Source organism: Malus domestica, chromosome 03 (assembly GCF_042453785.1).
Source record: "Malus domestica chromosome 03, GDT2T_hap1".
Taxonomy (NCBI): domain Eukaryota; kingdom Viridiplantae; phylum Streptophyta; class Magnoliopsida; order Rosales; family Rosaceae; genus Malus; species Malus domestica.
The window spans coordinates 10,612,268-10,624,704 of record NC_091663.1 but is presented as its reverse complement, the minus strand read 5'-3'; the positions used below and the strand labels follow the sequence as shown (position 1 = coordinate 10,624,704).

The following is a 12,437-nucleotide window of genomic DNA, read 5'->3' as shown; positions in this document are numbered from 1 at the left end:
TGTGGCTCTTTCTTGTCTTACAGAAAAAGACATAAATATATCATAAAATTACAACTACTAAGATGAACTAAAATAATTTATTTTAATATATGAACAACCATAAAAGGAATTATAAACCAATTTCTACCAAAACTATATATGCACAAAACTTTATATGGGCATATATACTTATGGTAGAACTACCTACATGCTGATTTTAAAAGTTGTTGTTAGAGGTCATTACTATTAGAATAAGCAAGATATTTTATTTTTACCAAACACTTTTTTACTGCTGAACTTTAAAGTGAAGCAGATTTTAGTGAAAAAAACAATATCAAACTAGGCCATAATATCTTCTTTGAGTTTAGGGTTTGTATGCATAAATTTATGGGAACTTTAACGAAAAGCACCTGGTACTGTTCACTTTAATGAAAAACCACATTTTTACACTAAAAAGTCAATCCTGGTACTATTCACTTTACCCTTTATTTTGTCCTTATCATTAAAACTCAAAGTTTTCAAGCCCTTTTCATTAGTTTTCCTTAAATTTATTCATATAGAGGAATATAATTGTGATCATTAAGCACGACATAATTTTATGAGACATGTATTGACATTATGTTATTTTTTTTTCATTGAACTAGGAAATTCAGTATATAAAAAAAAAAAATTTAAAATAACTATAATTGATGACAAGGCAATTTGTTCATGGCAACTCATATTTTGTTTGGCTTTTAGTCACTAATTACCCAAAACAAAGGTCTTTAGACATAAAGTTTTAGGGCGGTTTCCTTAGATGGTATGGGAATATGAAGGAAGGAGAATGTGTCGAATTTCAACGGGGTATGAGATAGACAATCCACCTAAAAGTTGAAAGAACTTACCCAATTTGGTTAGCTCATATATCACTCATCCTACAAAGTCATGCCCTATTTGGTTAAGTTGATAGGACCATCACCTGCCTATCCAAAACAGTTCAAGGCTCAAATACTCGCTTAAGCACTGAGTTTGGACTTTTTGCTTTTTGCAAGGAGATTTTGCTAGATATGGTAAGTCCCTAAAGTATTTGCCTAAGTTAGTATTTGCCTAAGTTGATTTCCGCAGCCAAGGAGACTTGTCGTCTCCGACTACCTTGATAAGATGAATGTCATTCTTGATGATACGAGAATTGCTTACATTTCGACCGAAGATGATCAACTCGTTATAATATGTTGAAAATTATAAGGAAAAGCATTTTAGAGATTTGATTTGGTCTAAATTTCCTTGTCTTGTAGACAACGGTTTGATTTGATTTATTTCCTATTATTACTTCTTTGTAATCTTATAAATAACTCTATATAGTTTGGGATCTTAATCTATTTAAAAAGATAATTTTAAAGGTAAAATTAACAATGTCAAGATAGTTTTTGGTGTAAGACGGCAATTTGCTATAATTTGTTGTTCAACATTCAGTGACGTATTTTTTTTTCAAGATAATAAAATTTCATTAATGAAATAAAATGAGGAACATTTATCGATCAGGAATACTATTTCAAGATTATAAACATAGCAGAAAAACAATACAAAACCTACCAGCATAATCACATCTAACCAAAATGAAAGATTACGCTCACGAGTACAAAAACCTTTTATCTCTTTTTGATGAACTTGCAAAGACGACGCTCCTTCGGCAAAGAAGCCTTGCTACAAGACATCCCGAAGATGCTATTATAGTCCTTTTCTAGGCAAACAGACAACGAAACAACAACCAAACTAAAACAAAAAAATGGACACAACACAAAACAAACTCTTTAGAGGCACAATTCCTCAACTACGGGAGACACATATCTAAACAACATGAAAGATAAGCTCACAAAGCATAAACCCTATGAGTTGGACCCATCATCTGAAAAGTTTACAACGACAAGAAAACATGAATGTGAATTCCTCAAGCCACTGCAATGACCCCACGAGGAAAAGATCGCACCTCCCTTTGGTGATCTTAGAATAGTTGACAAAAAATATGCTATGAGTCAACTTCAAAAAACGTCAAGTTTACTCTACATAATCATTGCCAAGCACATAAATCACAAAATCACTACCTTAGATGTAGATAATTGTCGCTCTAAGATCTTGGGTTGAGCAGTAAATCATAATCGTTACAAAAACTCTTCCCTAAAAGAAAAAGTAAGCACAACTACAATCACAAAGTTTCTCTTCAATGAAATGGGAGAGCAATCACTACCAAAAAAGAGGAAATAAAAAGTAGAGGTAAAAAATAATAGCGGCCAATTTAAAGGCTAAAGGCTGCGTTTGGCGGTAAAGTTTTTCTTTGGTTGTTTTTGTTTCCTCTAGCGGCTAGGGTTTTGTTAGCGAAGTGGTTTGGTAAAAGAATTTTTTATTTGTGACAATCAATCTGCCACCCATCCTCATGTTAGTCTCGTCCTCTTCACCTAGTGACTAAAGAGATTTTGATATTAACAATCAAGGTCAAAATATTAAAATTACATTCATTTAATCTCAACTCTTATATTAAATTCAAAGATGAGTAATTGGCACCGTATTTAATTATAAGCGACTAAAATAACATTCCATATGAGATAAACGGATAGTAACGATACGTGACGTCACGATATTTAGAGTTTATTGAAAATTTACTCAACCAATTACCTAAATCCCTGTACTGCAGTCTGTAGTGGTCACTCAGCAGGGTATTTCAACAAGACCAAAAACAGCAGCGAGAATGTCAAAATCTCTTTTGATCCACCCGTCATGTCATAACACAGCGCAAAGTCGCTCGCAGCTTCTTACCCTGAGACCTGAGATAAGCCCCCATTTGATCTCCTGGTTCTCCATCTTCCACCCCGATTTATCAACAAGTTTCTACTCCCACAACCCCGCCGAACCCAGATCCCGCAACCACCGCGCTCCTTCGATTTAACCCCCAGCTCCGATCCACCATCGTTGACTGATTAACGACGATGGTTCGGTCCAATTGAAGACCCAGGAGGAGATGAACGTGAGCCATGGGTCGGTTCACCCAGTTGAAGATGTACCCACCACAGACGGCGCCGGCCCGAACCCACCCCGGGTCCGAATGAAGGATCTTCCTGGCATGCCCGGCACCCCGGGCGGCCTCGTCTTGCGCCTCGCCCAGTTCTTCTTCTCCGCCGCCTCGCTCGTCGTCATGGCCACCACCTCTGACTTCCCCTCCGTCACTGCGTTTTGGTGGGTAGCCGCCACAACTGAACCCATATCTTCTTTTTCAGCTTATTTTTCTCTAATTCTTTTAATTATGCTTTAATTTCCGTCCGGTAACAATTCGGTTTTTTGGTTTGTTCTGTTATGTGCGTGGTTTTCAGCTACCTTGTTGCAGCTACTGGTTTGCAGTGTTTGTGGAGCTTCTCGTTGGGCGTTGTTGACGTTTATGCCCTTCTAGTTGGGCGTTCCTTGCAGAACCATCGAGTTGTGTGCTTGTTCACCCTTGGTGATGGGGTAAGATAAATCGAAATTGGAAATAATTTTTGCAGATTTCGGTGTTTTCAACAATTTGGAAAGGTGGATCTTACTTGTTTTTGTTTGGTTTTATTTTTCTACATTCAAATTGAAGCATTTTCGAGTTTTCGTTAGCATTTGTGAATTTACTTGTAAATCGCTGAAAAAATTATTACCTTCCTTACGAGCTGTATAACGTTTTAATCAGTGGTATTGAATCTAATTGGTGCTGTCCTATTGCTAGTCACTGATAGTGCAAAAGCATAATGGATCTGATTCTCAGTCTAAATGAAGTGGTTGACAATCAACGGCTTTATCTTGTTTAAGAATCAATGGTGGTTTCACCTTACTCTCTCATTAGTTTGAGTGATATATTCGTGATAACTTCGGTTGTAGGAAGAATTTTGGGTCAGTACTTGGTCTATTTTGCAGGGTCCTACTTTGTTTTATGAATGTTAACTTGCTATTCCTAAGTCACGATTAGATGATTATATTGGAAACTTAACTTATGTATGAACTTGAAACAATCTTTATATTATAGTCACTCGGAGCATTGATACAAAAGTAGATGCCCCAACATAGTTGATCAGTGAACTTCTATGGAAAGGAAACCTCTTTATCAAGTTCATGCCTGAATTACCTGAATATTTGATTTGTCCTACCCAGTGAAACCATGCTAAACAAAATTTGCAAATCCATGCGATTGTACTCTCTGAACTTGCTCAGGATATTCCTGTCGTTGTTACTGTCAACAGTTTTCCTTTTGTTTGCATAGAAGTCTCAGTTTGATTAGTTACCTGTTCCCCATGGCTGAAACAATCTACTGTTATTTGCGGCAGGTGACATCCACTCTTACATTTGCTGCAGCTTGTGCTTCTGCAGGCATCACAGTTCTTATTGACAATGATCTTAGTAGCTGTGCCCACAACCATTGTGCACAATTTGAAACAGCTACAGCGATGGCTTTCATATCCTGGTTCGCTGTGTTACCATCTTTTCTCTTGAATTTCTGGTCACTGGCATCTCGATGAATGCGTGTATAGTGAAAAAACACTCGAGAAGAGGATGATGACATGGGCCATGTTCGAATGCTAGCCAAGCTTATTGTGTTTTGCATGATTTTTCTTGCCTGTCATGTACTGCAATGTGCTTAGATTGAAACTTGTAGTTTTGTGTGTATAGTTGCTTTGACATCAAATATTCGGGGTCGTGAATGTGGGTTGGTTAGTTATATTGTCTACGAGGAGGTTGAATTGTTTCGATAATTCAACTTGTATTGTGGTGAACAACTAAACGTTTACATGAAGTTTGAAGAGATGTATGTTTTCATGTTCTAATAGATTCTGCTCTGCCATCAAACTCTTGATGCGCCTTTCTTTCCGTTCTCCTTTATTGCATGTACAAGTGATTTGGGAAGGAGGAAGAGCTGCATTTGATCTTTTTAGATATTTAATGTCAGATAGGATACTCATCATTCTTTGTGCTTGACTATTTTTGCGGCATTGCCTTGAATTTTGTTTATAAATATTGTGGTTGACTATTTTGCGGAGCCGGAGAAGAAATTCTACCATCGCAAGCGCCAACTGTGCCGTTTAAGCACAACAAAATAAAAATCATATTCACAGTAAAAGGAAAAAAAAAGGGTGTGCATAGCTTCATACACATCATTTTAATTTGCAATCATCGGATCGATTAAATTAAAAAAGATTAAAAGACAGAAATTAACAAGGAATGTGTGAAAAGTAAAAAAAACTATGGATAACACATTCCTATAAAAAAAAAAAAAACAACTCTATTTCCCTATTTTTATGTAAAGAAATACTGCCAACACCAATAACGAGGGTTAAGTTTAAATACAAATCAACATGTAACAGCATAAAACGAAATTTACAAGCAATGATGCCAGGATTTCTCCGTCGCGAGAGACTTAAACATGTGATCATCTGATTGTATATAGGTCTCCGATGGTTTGAACTCTTGGCAAATCATTTGGCGGTCCAAGGAACCATGCAGTCGATGCAGAATAGTGAGGACATTTCATGCATTTCACGCGTCCTTCGTTAACAAAAAAAAATTGTTGGTAAACTCCAAGACCTCCCGTTTGCGCATCACTGAACATTTGGAAATGGGCGGTATACTTTCTCTGCATTTGCAACAGGACTCTCAGCTATGCTTCTAAGGGCTAGTTTGATTTTGCAGTGCTTTGAAAAAAAACTGTTTCTGCTGTGCTGTGAGAATAAACTCATTTTTGCTACTTCACGTTTTCAGCTTTTTTTTCATCCAAAACTGTGAAAATAAGCCCATTTTAAGTGTTTACCAAATACCTTTTTGAGCTCAGCTTTTTTTGATACTCACTTTTTATAAAAACACCTCAGTACCAAACCAGTATTAACTATGGGCTACCGGTTTCCGACTTTCCTTCGAGATCCCGTTTGACACAAGGCAATCAACACATGTGTGGCCAGTGGCCATTTGAGAACATCTGAGCAATATCAAAGTCTTGGAGACAACCTAAACTAGTGTCAATTTCAGTTTCTGCGAGAACATACAGCGCTTGTCGCAAGTTCGCACGCATAGTCTTTCTTTCTTTCTTTTTGTTTTCTTGTTTTTTAAAAATCTCGATGGTACAAGGGTACAAGGGAAATTTTATTAATAACAAAAAAACAAGTTATATCTAGTCAGGTGAGACATAAACCTTACCCCTTAAAAAACAGATACAACAAAAAAGAATACACAAAAAAGAAGGGGGACATAAACCTTACCCTTCTAGAAACAAAAACAAGCATGATATAAAGAAAAGAGGGGGACATGAAACCTAACCCCTCTAAAACCAAACTTAAAGGTCTAAACCTGCAAAACAAGTCGAACAACACCATAAAGTCAGGGAAAAAAAAAGTGAGACAAGCCTGGATGCCGAGATGAACATAAATTTGGGAAGCGATAGCCAGGCAAGGCAACATAGTATGAAAACAAAGCAGCACGAGCCGCCGACAGAGGAGAATCATGCTATGTTAAAGATGGAGAAGAAAAGCCCATGTTAGCAAAATTGTCTGCAACAAGATTTCCTTCGTGATATATGCGAGATGTGTAGGAAGACATTTTCCGAACACTATTCAAAAAATAGACCATTGCATAGAAAGTTCGCATGCATTGTCAATCCGCACAAGTTGGACAAAAAGACACCAGGGGCGATTAAGCTCAAATCCAGCAACTGTCCACAGAACAATGACTGAAGTGCTCAAACTCTTGTAGACAAAGTGACTCGGTTGACTAACTCTCTAAGCTTGCTGCCTCTAGGAGGAGGGAGTTTTTTCGCGATCTGTGTTTGATCAAAAGTAGTCAGTCACTAGTGAAAACAATAATTATACTCAGAAAAACATGTCAACTGAGTACAATGAAGAGCTTGGCTTTGCTGATTAAGTAGTAACTAACTGAATCATCCGGCAGAGAAAGGATGTATCATAATTTAGGTTCAACCAAATCGGTGAGACACTTGCTATCCTCGAATATCAGATTGTTCTTCTCGTCAAAAATCGCTACCCCAGCCCCGGCCACGTCCTTCCCATGTTAGTACCACACCAAACCTTTGCAATACAGCTTCACCCACTCACTCATGCTTGAGTACTTGAGTTTGTATTAAATAAATAATATTTCCGACTGCAGAAGTTAGCTAGAGCAATGTTCCTCCCTCAGCACTCAAGTTCGTATCCTTTCCCCATAGTTTAGATGTACTTCGTGGGTTTTAATGAGGGAAACAACCTGCGATGTGGCACATATGTCATCTTTTAATACTAATGAACATGCATGGTTGGAGTAGAAATTTTATCGTCGACCTTCACTTAATTCGTTAGTATGGTATTTTTTGGTGCTGCTAACATTAGATTAGCATGGTTGTTATCTTACGATGTAATCAATGTTTTTGGTCACCATATGTTTGGAGGGGAGTCGAGCTATCCTCTTTGTCTCACATACGTACTGAGATATGGCGCTAGAGTCTCTCCTCACTTCTGCTGTCGAGGGAATGCTGAAAAAAGTTGCTTCTCTTGCCGCTCATCAAGATTTCGGCATGGCCTTGGGATTCAAGGATGAATTATCGAAGCTCAGCAAATCATTCTCCAGGATTCAAGATATCTTAGCTTGTTTCCAAGCAAGCACAAGGTCGAGGCAAGGCAGTCGAGGAGTGGGTGAAAGAAACTTAAAGATGTAGCTGAGGATGCTGATGCTGTGTTCGATGAGTTTCAGTACGAAGATCTCCGGCAAAAAAAAATTGTAGCTACAGCAGGTTTGCATCAAAGAATTAGAGGGAACAGAGAAACCAACGCATTCTTTGGGAAGGATGAAAGAATCGTTGGAAGGGAGGAGGTAGCGACAAATATAGTTACAGCACTGGTCAACTCTAACAATCAAGAAAATCTTTCGGTTATGGCCATTGTGCGAATGCCGGGTCTGGGAAAGACAACTTTGGCCAAGTTAGTGTACAACGAAAATGAGATCAATCGACAGTTTGATAAGCAAATATGAGTGTGTGTTTCCAACACCTTCGACGTCAATAGAATTTTAAGTGGGATCTTAGAATCTCTTGTTATGTCACAGGGTCCATAAGTGTCCAATACTAAGTCTGCCATGCATCGATATTGCTCCCACTTAACCACCTAAACACACTCCCCTGGGTGGTATCAAGTCCAATGAACCTTAGATGTGAAGTTTTATCTCAAAAAACTTCGGTGTAATTATAAATGGAACACCTATATTTAAAACTCAGATTGTTGTTGTATGTCTTTGATGTGAGACTCTGTTCACATCTATCTTGGCTTGTATCAAGCCAACCTTATACACCAACATCTCTAAACCATACAAGACTTGGGATCAAAGGTCAGGATGAACTTCTTAAAAACCTCCGAGAAGAGATAAAAGAAAGACGATATATTCTCATACTTGATGACGTTTGAAACGAAGATCCTTATGAATGGGACATTTTGATGAGTTGTATGTCAAAACTTGATTTTGCGCCATGTAGCTACATTATTGTCATAACCCGTAGTGCCAAAGTTGCATCAATCACACAAACACATCCTGATTTAGGTGTGATTTGGAGAATAAGAAAATCAATGCTGGTGCATCTGAAAGATAGAGCATTTTGAAGAAGTTAAGGCCGCGGGTTTATAACTCTAGTTACATAATTACAACGATGTTTACAATTCCATTACTATATGTGTTGATGCATAAAACCGGAGGTCTTGGAACAACGTAAATCCGACCGTGAATCTGCATGTAATGTAAATAACACAAGATGTATTGTGATTCACCTCAAGGTTTGGGTTACGTCCATACTGATTGTATTGTATTTCTCTGAAAAGTGAGGGAGAGAGAGAGCTCTGAGAGTGAGAGCGTTGAGAGGGTGAGGAGCCTTAGGAATTGGCATCCCCTAATTGTGAGGGTGAAGGGTCCTTTTATAGAATAAGGACTCCTCACTTATTACATATTTGCCCATTCCTTTATTACATAATTACATTTAAGTCCCCCGAGTATTTATACGAGGTCTAAATACGAGGCCCTAAATATGGTATAAACAGTAGTCCCCTAAGTCTTCAGTCAAGAGAGTCTTTTGGCTGGAGACTTGAAATTCAGTCCATGTGTGGGCCGAAGTAACTACATGTTATCTTGAACTGATGTTCGATATGAGGCGGTGCTCAATCTGAAATGATGCTCAACTAGAAATAGCACACGTTGAGAAGCTGCTTGGCTCGTGGCTTATGTTACCTTGGTTGGCTCGGCTTGTGGCGTTTGAAGGTGAAGGAGTCCCTTTTATAGAATAAGGGCTCACTCCTCAATACATGGATTATGGGCTAGAGTTGATGCTCTCTAATGATGGTGAGGGAGTCCCTTTTATAGAATAAGGGCTCGCTCCTCAATACATAAATGATGGGTTATGAGTGATGCTCGCGACGAGGCAGTTGCTCAGCTGGCAGCGTTGCTCTCTAATGATGGTGAGGGAGTCCCTTTTATAGAATAAGGGCTCGCTCCTCAATACATAAGTAATGGGCTAAGTCCCCCAAGTGTTTTTCATGAGTGCTCTCTAATGAAAGTGAGGGAGTCTCTTTTATAGAATAAGGGCTCGCTCCTCATTACATAAATAATGGGCTAAGTCCCCCAAGTATTTTGTATTTTTCATGAGGCCCAGTTGAGGCCCAATATATGGTACATAATGTAGTCCCTCAAGTCTTCGGTCAATAGAGTTTGTTGGCTGGAGACTTCAAATTGAATCCATGTATGGGCCGAAGTGGAGGTTTGTTCGGAGGCGGTATTTGTATACCATGCACTGAAGCTTTGTAGGTGAAGCTTTGCAAGTGAAGCTTTGAAGCTAGAGCTCTGTAAATGACGCTTTTGAAGCTGATTGACATGAGTGATGCTCATGAATGTTTATGTTGATTGACACGAGTAATGTTCATGGATGTTGTCATGAGTGATGCTCATGAATGTTAACATGAGTGATGCTTATGAATGTTGACATGAATGATGGTCATGAATGTTGACATGAATGATGGTCATGAATGTTTATGTATGATTGTCATGAGTGATGCTCATGAATGTTTATGTATGAATGACATGAGTAATGCTCATGTATAATTTAAAGTACTGGGCGTACTTTTGATCACCTGGTTGGTGGCATGAAGGAGAGTACAGGTTGTACATTTCATCACCTAGTTGGTGGCATGAATGGCTAGTTACCAATTGTTATTAGAGTACGGGTTGTACATTTCATCACCTGGTTGGTGGTAATAGCGGCATGTTGCCGAATAATTGTGGAGTACTGGGCGTACTTTTGATCACCTGGTTGGTGGTAATAGCGGCAAGTTGCCAAATAATTGTGGAGTACTGGGCGTACTTTTGATGACCTGGTTGGTGCTATTTTAGGCTTATGAGCCTTCACTCTCCGCATAACATTCCAACCCATTTATTTTGGGCTTTGCTTTTTTTTTTTTTTTTGCTATTATTACCCTCTGATGGAGTTTATACATATTACCCTCTGATGAGGTTTTTATACAAATGTCTCCGAAAGATAAAATAAATTACATCATTCTGGTGGGGTGTTTATTCCTTGCTTTTGCTTTCTGCTTTTCTTGATGCTTTTCCACCACTCTCTTTGTCTCTTCACCTGGCAGACAAAATAAATCGTAATCATAAGAAAATTTTTGCTTTTCTTCTTTTCTCTTTCTCTTTTCCTTTTCACTTTTGCTTTGCACCTATGTCTTTGCTTTTCTCCAGACATCCCTTGTTTTTCTTTTCCTTCTTTTTTTGTTCCCACTGCTTTTCTCTCTGTCTCTGTCTCGGCATGGGTCATGTAAATTATTGAAATAGATGGGAAATTAGAATCTCTCCCCTGAAGCTCCGTGTTGTTGTGTTGCCGTGTCACCTGCTTCACATACTTCTTCTTCTCCGCCTGGTCAATCCGTTTTCCTGAGTTAGAAAACACTAAAGCCCGCGCCGACACCGTGGAAGACAGAGACAGCGAGTTGGAAAGTAGCAAAGCCGGCGTTGACGCAGTGGAAGATAGAGACCGTAGTTAATTAATTTTTTCTGCTTTTTACTGAGACACTCAGAGGTATCTTATGTTGTGAATTTCGTAGGAGTCTTTATATGTGATGCTATATTCTACAACCTCTTTCACCCGTTTGCTTTGAGGCATCCATCGTGGTTTTAAACATCAACCTTTTCTTTTCCGGCAGAGTTTCTTTTGGGATTGATTCGGCGGGCTTCGGCGTTTGAGGGTGGATTTAAGACTTGGTTTTGGGGCAGCTGCAGGAGGAGCAGGAGATAGATATACGAAGAAGATGGACTGTCAGCTCTAGTGGCGTCGAAGACGGAGAAGTTGAATCGGGTCAGAGGTCTTTTGCCTGAGCTTGACTATCGCGACTGGGGAGGGAGAAAGGGATAAGATCAGCAGGATCAATCTTATTCATTAAGTTGACGTCAGGGAAGGGCGTCGGCTCTTCAAACGAGGGCATATAGAATGGACCCTCAGATTCTAAAGCACTATGAGAATAAAGCTGCTGAAAGTTAAACAACAGTGTTTGTCGATGTTGCTGCTGAAACGTTGACGACGGCGTTCCCAACGCTGGGGTCGACGATGGTGTCTCGTATGGGGACGACGAAGATTGATTTCCGAACCTCGTCTATCGTTGTTGAATGTAGAAAGGGAGAATGATGTAGCTCAGGTTGCTCAGTTGTTGGATGTCCTTGGGTTTTGAAGTAAAAAAAAACCTTCGAGGCAGCTGAGCAGGTGTATCTTTCTGTGCTCGGAACTTGAGCTTGTGCATGGCGGGGTAGGTGTTGGCAGATGAGAAAGAAGAAGCAGAGCAGGGCGGAGGAGACCTTCAGAGTTTTGGTTCTCATATTTTCTGCTTTTGGCTTGCTGGGTTTTTGCAGATTCACGGCGGAGGTGAAGAAATGAAAAAGAACCGACACAACTTTTCGTATCGTTTCCCACAGACGGCGCCAAATGTTGATGCACAAAACCGAAGGTCTTGGAACAACGTAAATCTGACCGTGAATCTGCATGTAATGTAAATAACACAAGATGTATCGTGGTTCACCCCAAGGTTTGCGCTATGTCCACATTGATTGTATTGTATTTCTTTGAGAAGTGAGGGAGAGAGAGAGAGCTCTGAGAGTGAGAGTGTTGAGAGGGTGAGGAGCCTTAGGAATTGACCTTCCCTAATTGTGAGGGTGAGGGGTCCTTTTATAGAATAAGGACTCCTCACTTATTACATATTTGCCAATTCCTTTATTACATAATTACATTTAAGTCCCCAGAGTATTTATACGAGGTTTAAATACGAGACTCTAAATATGGTATAAACAACATGTATACAACCAAATTTACAATCCTATTTATATGTATATACTAATCAGCATTTCTGAACTTCCTTGATGAACGTGATTCAAAAGACAGTTGTTCTCTTAATGCATCATCAAACTTTGTT

At 39.1% G+C, this 12,437-nt stretch overlaps 1 protein-coding gene across 1 annotated transcript; it reads left to right on the top strand.

Moving 5' to 3' along the window:
* The first annotated feature begins 2,673 nt into the window (after nt 1–2,673).
* Nucleotides 2,674–4,812, top strand: LOC103427216 (CASP-like protein 5A2). Its single transcript, XM_008365286.4, has 3 exons — nt 2,674–3,186; nt 3,321–3,453; nt 4,293–4,812. The coding sequence occupies exons 1-3, from the start codon at nt 2,972–2,974 to the stop codon at nt 4,482–4,484; spliced, it is 540 nt and encodes a 179-aa protein (XP_008363508.1). The 5' UTR covers nt 2,674–2,971; the 3' UTR covers nt 4,485–4,812.
* Nucleotides 4,813–12,437: the final 7,625 nt, after the last annotated feature.

Coding starts and splice junctions, on each gene's coding strand:
- LOC103427216 (XM_008365286.4), top strand. CDS start 2,972: ATGAACGTGAGCCATGGGTCGGTTCACCCAGTTGAAGATGTACCCACC. Junction 3,187..3,320: donor CCCTCCGTCACTGCGTTTTG/GTGGGTAGCCGC, acceptor CGTGGTTTTCAG/CTACCTTGTTGCAGCTACTG. Junction 3,454..4,292: donor TGTTCACCCTTGGTGATGGG/GTAAGATAAATC, acceptor TATTTGCGGCAG/GTGACATCCACTCTTACATT.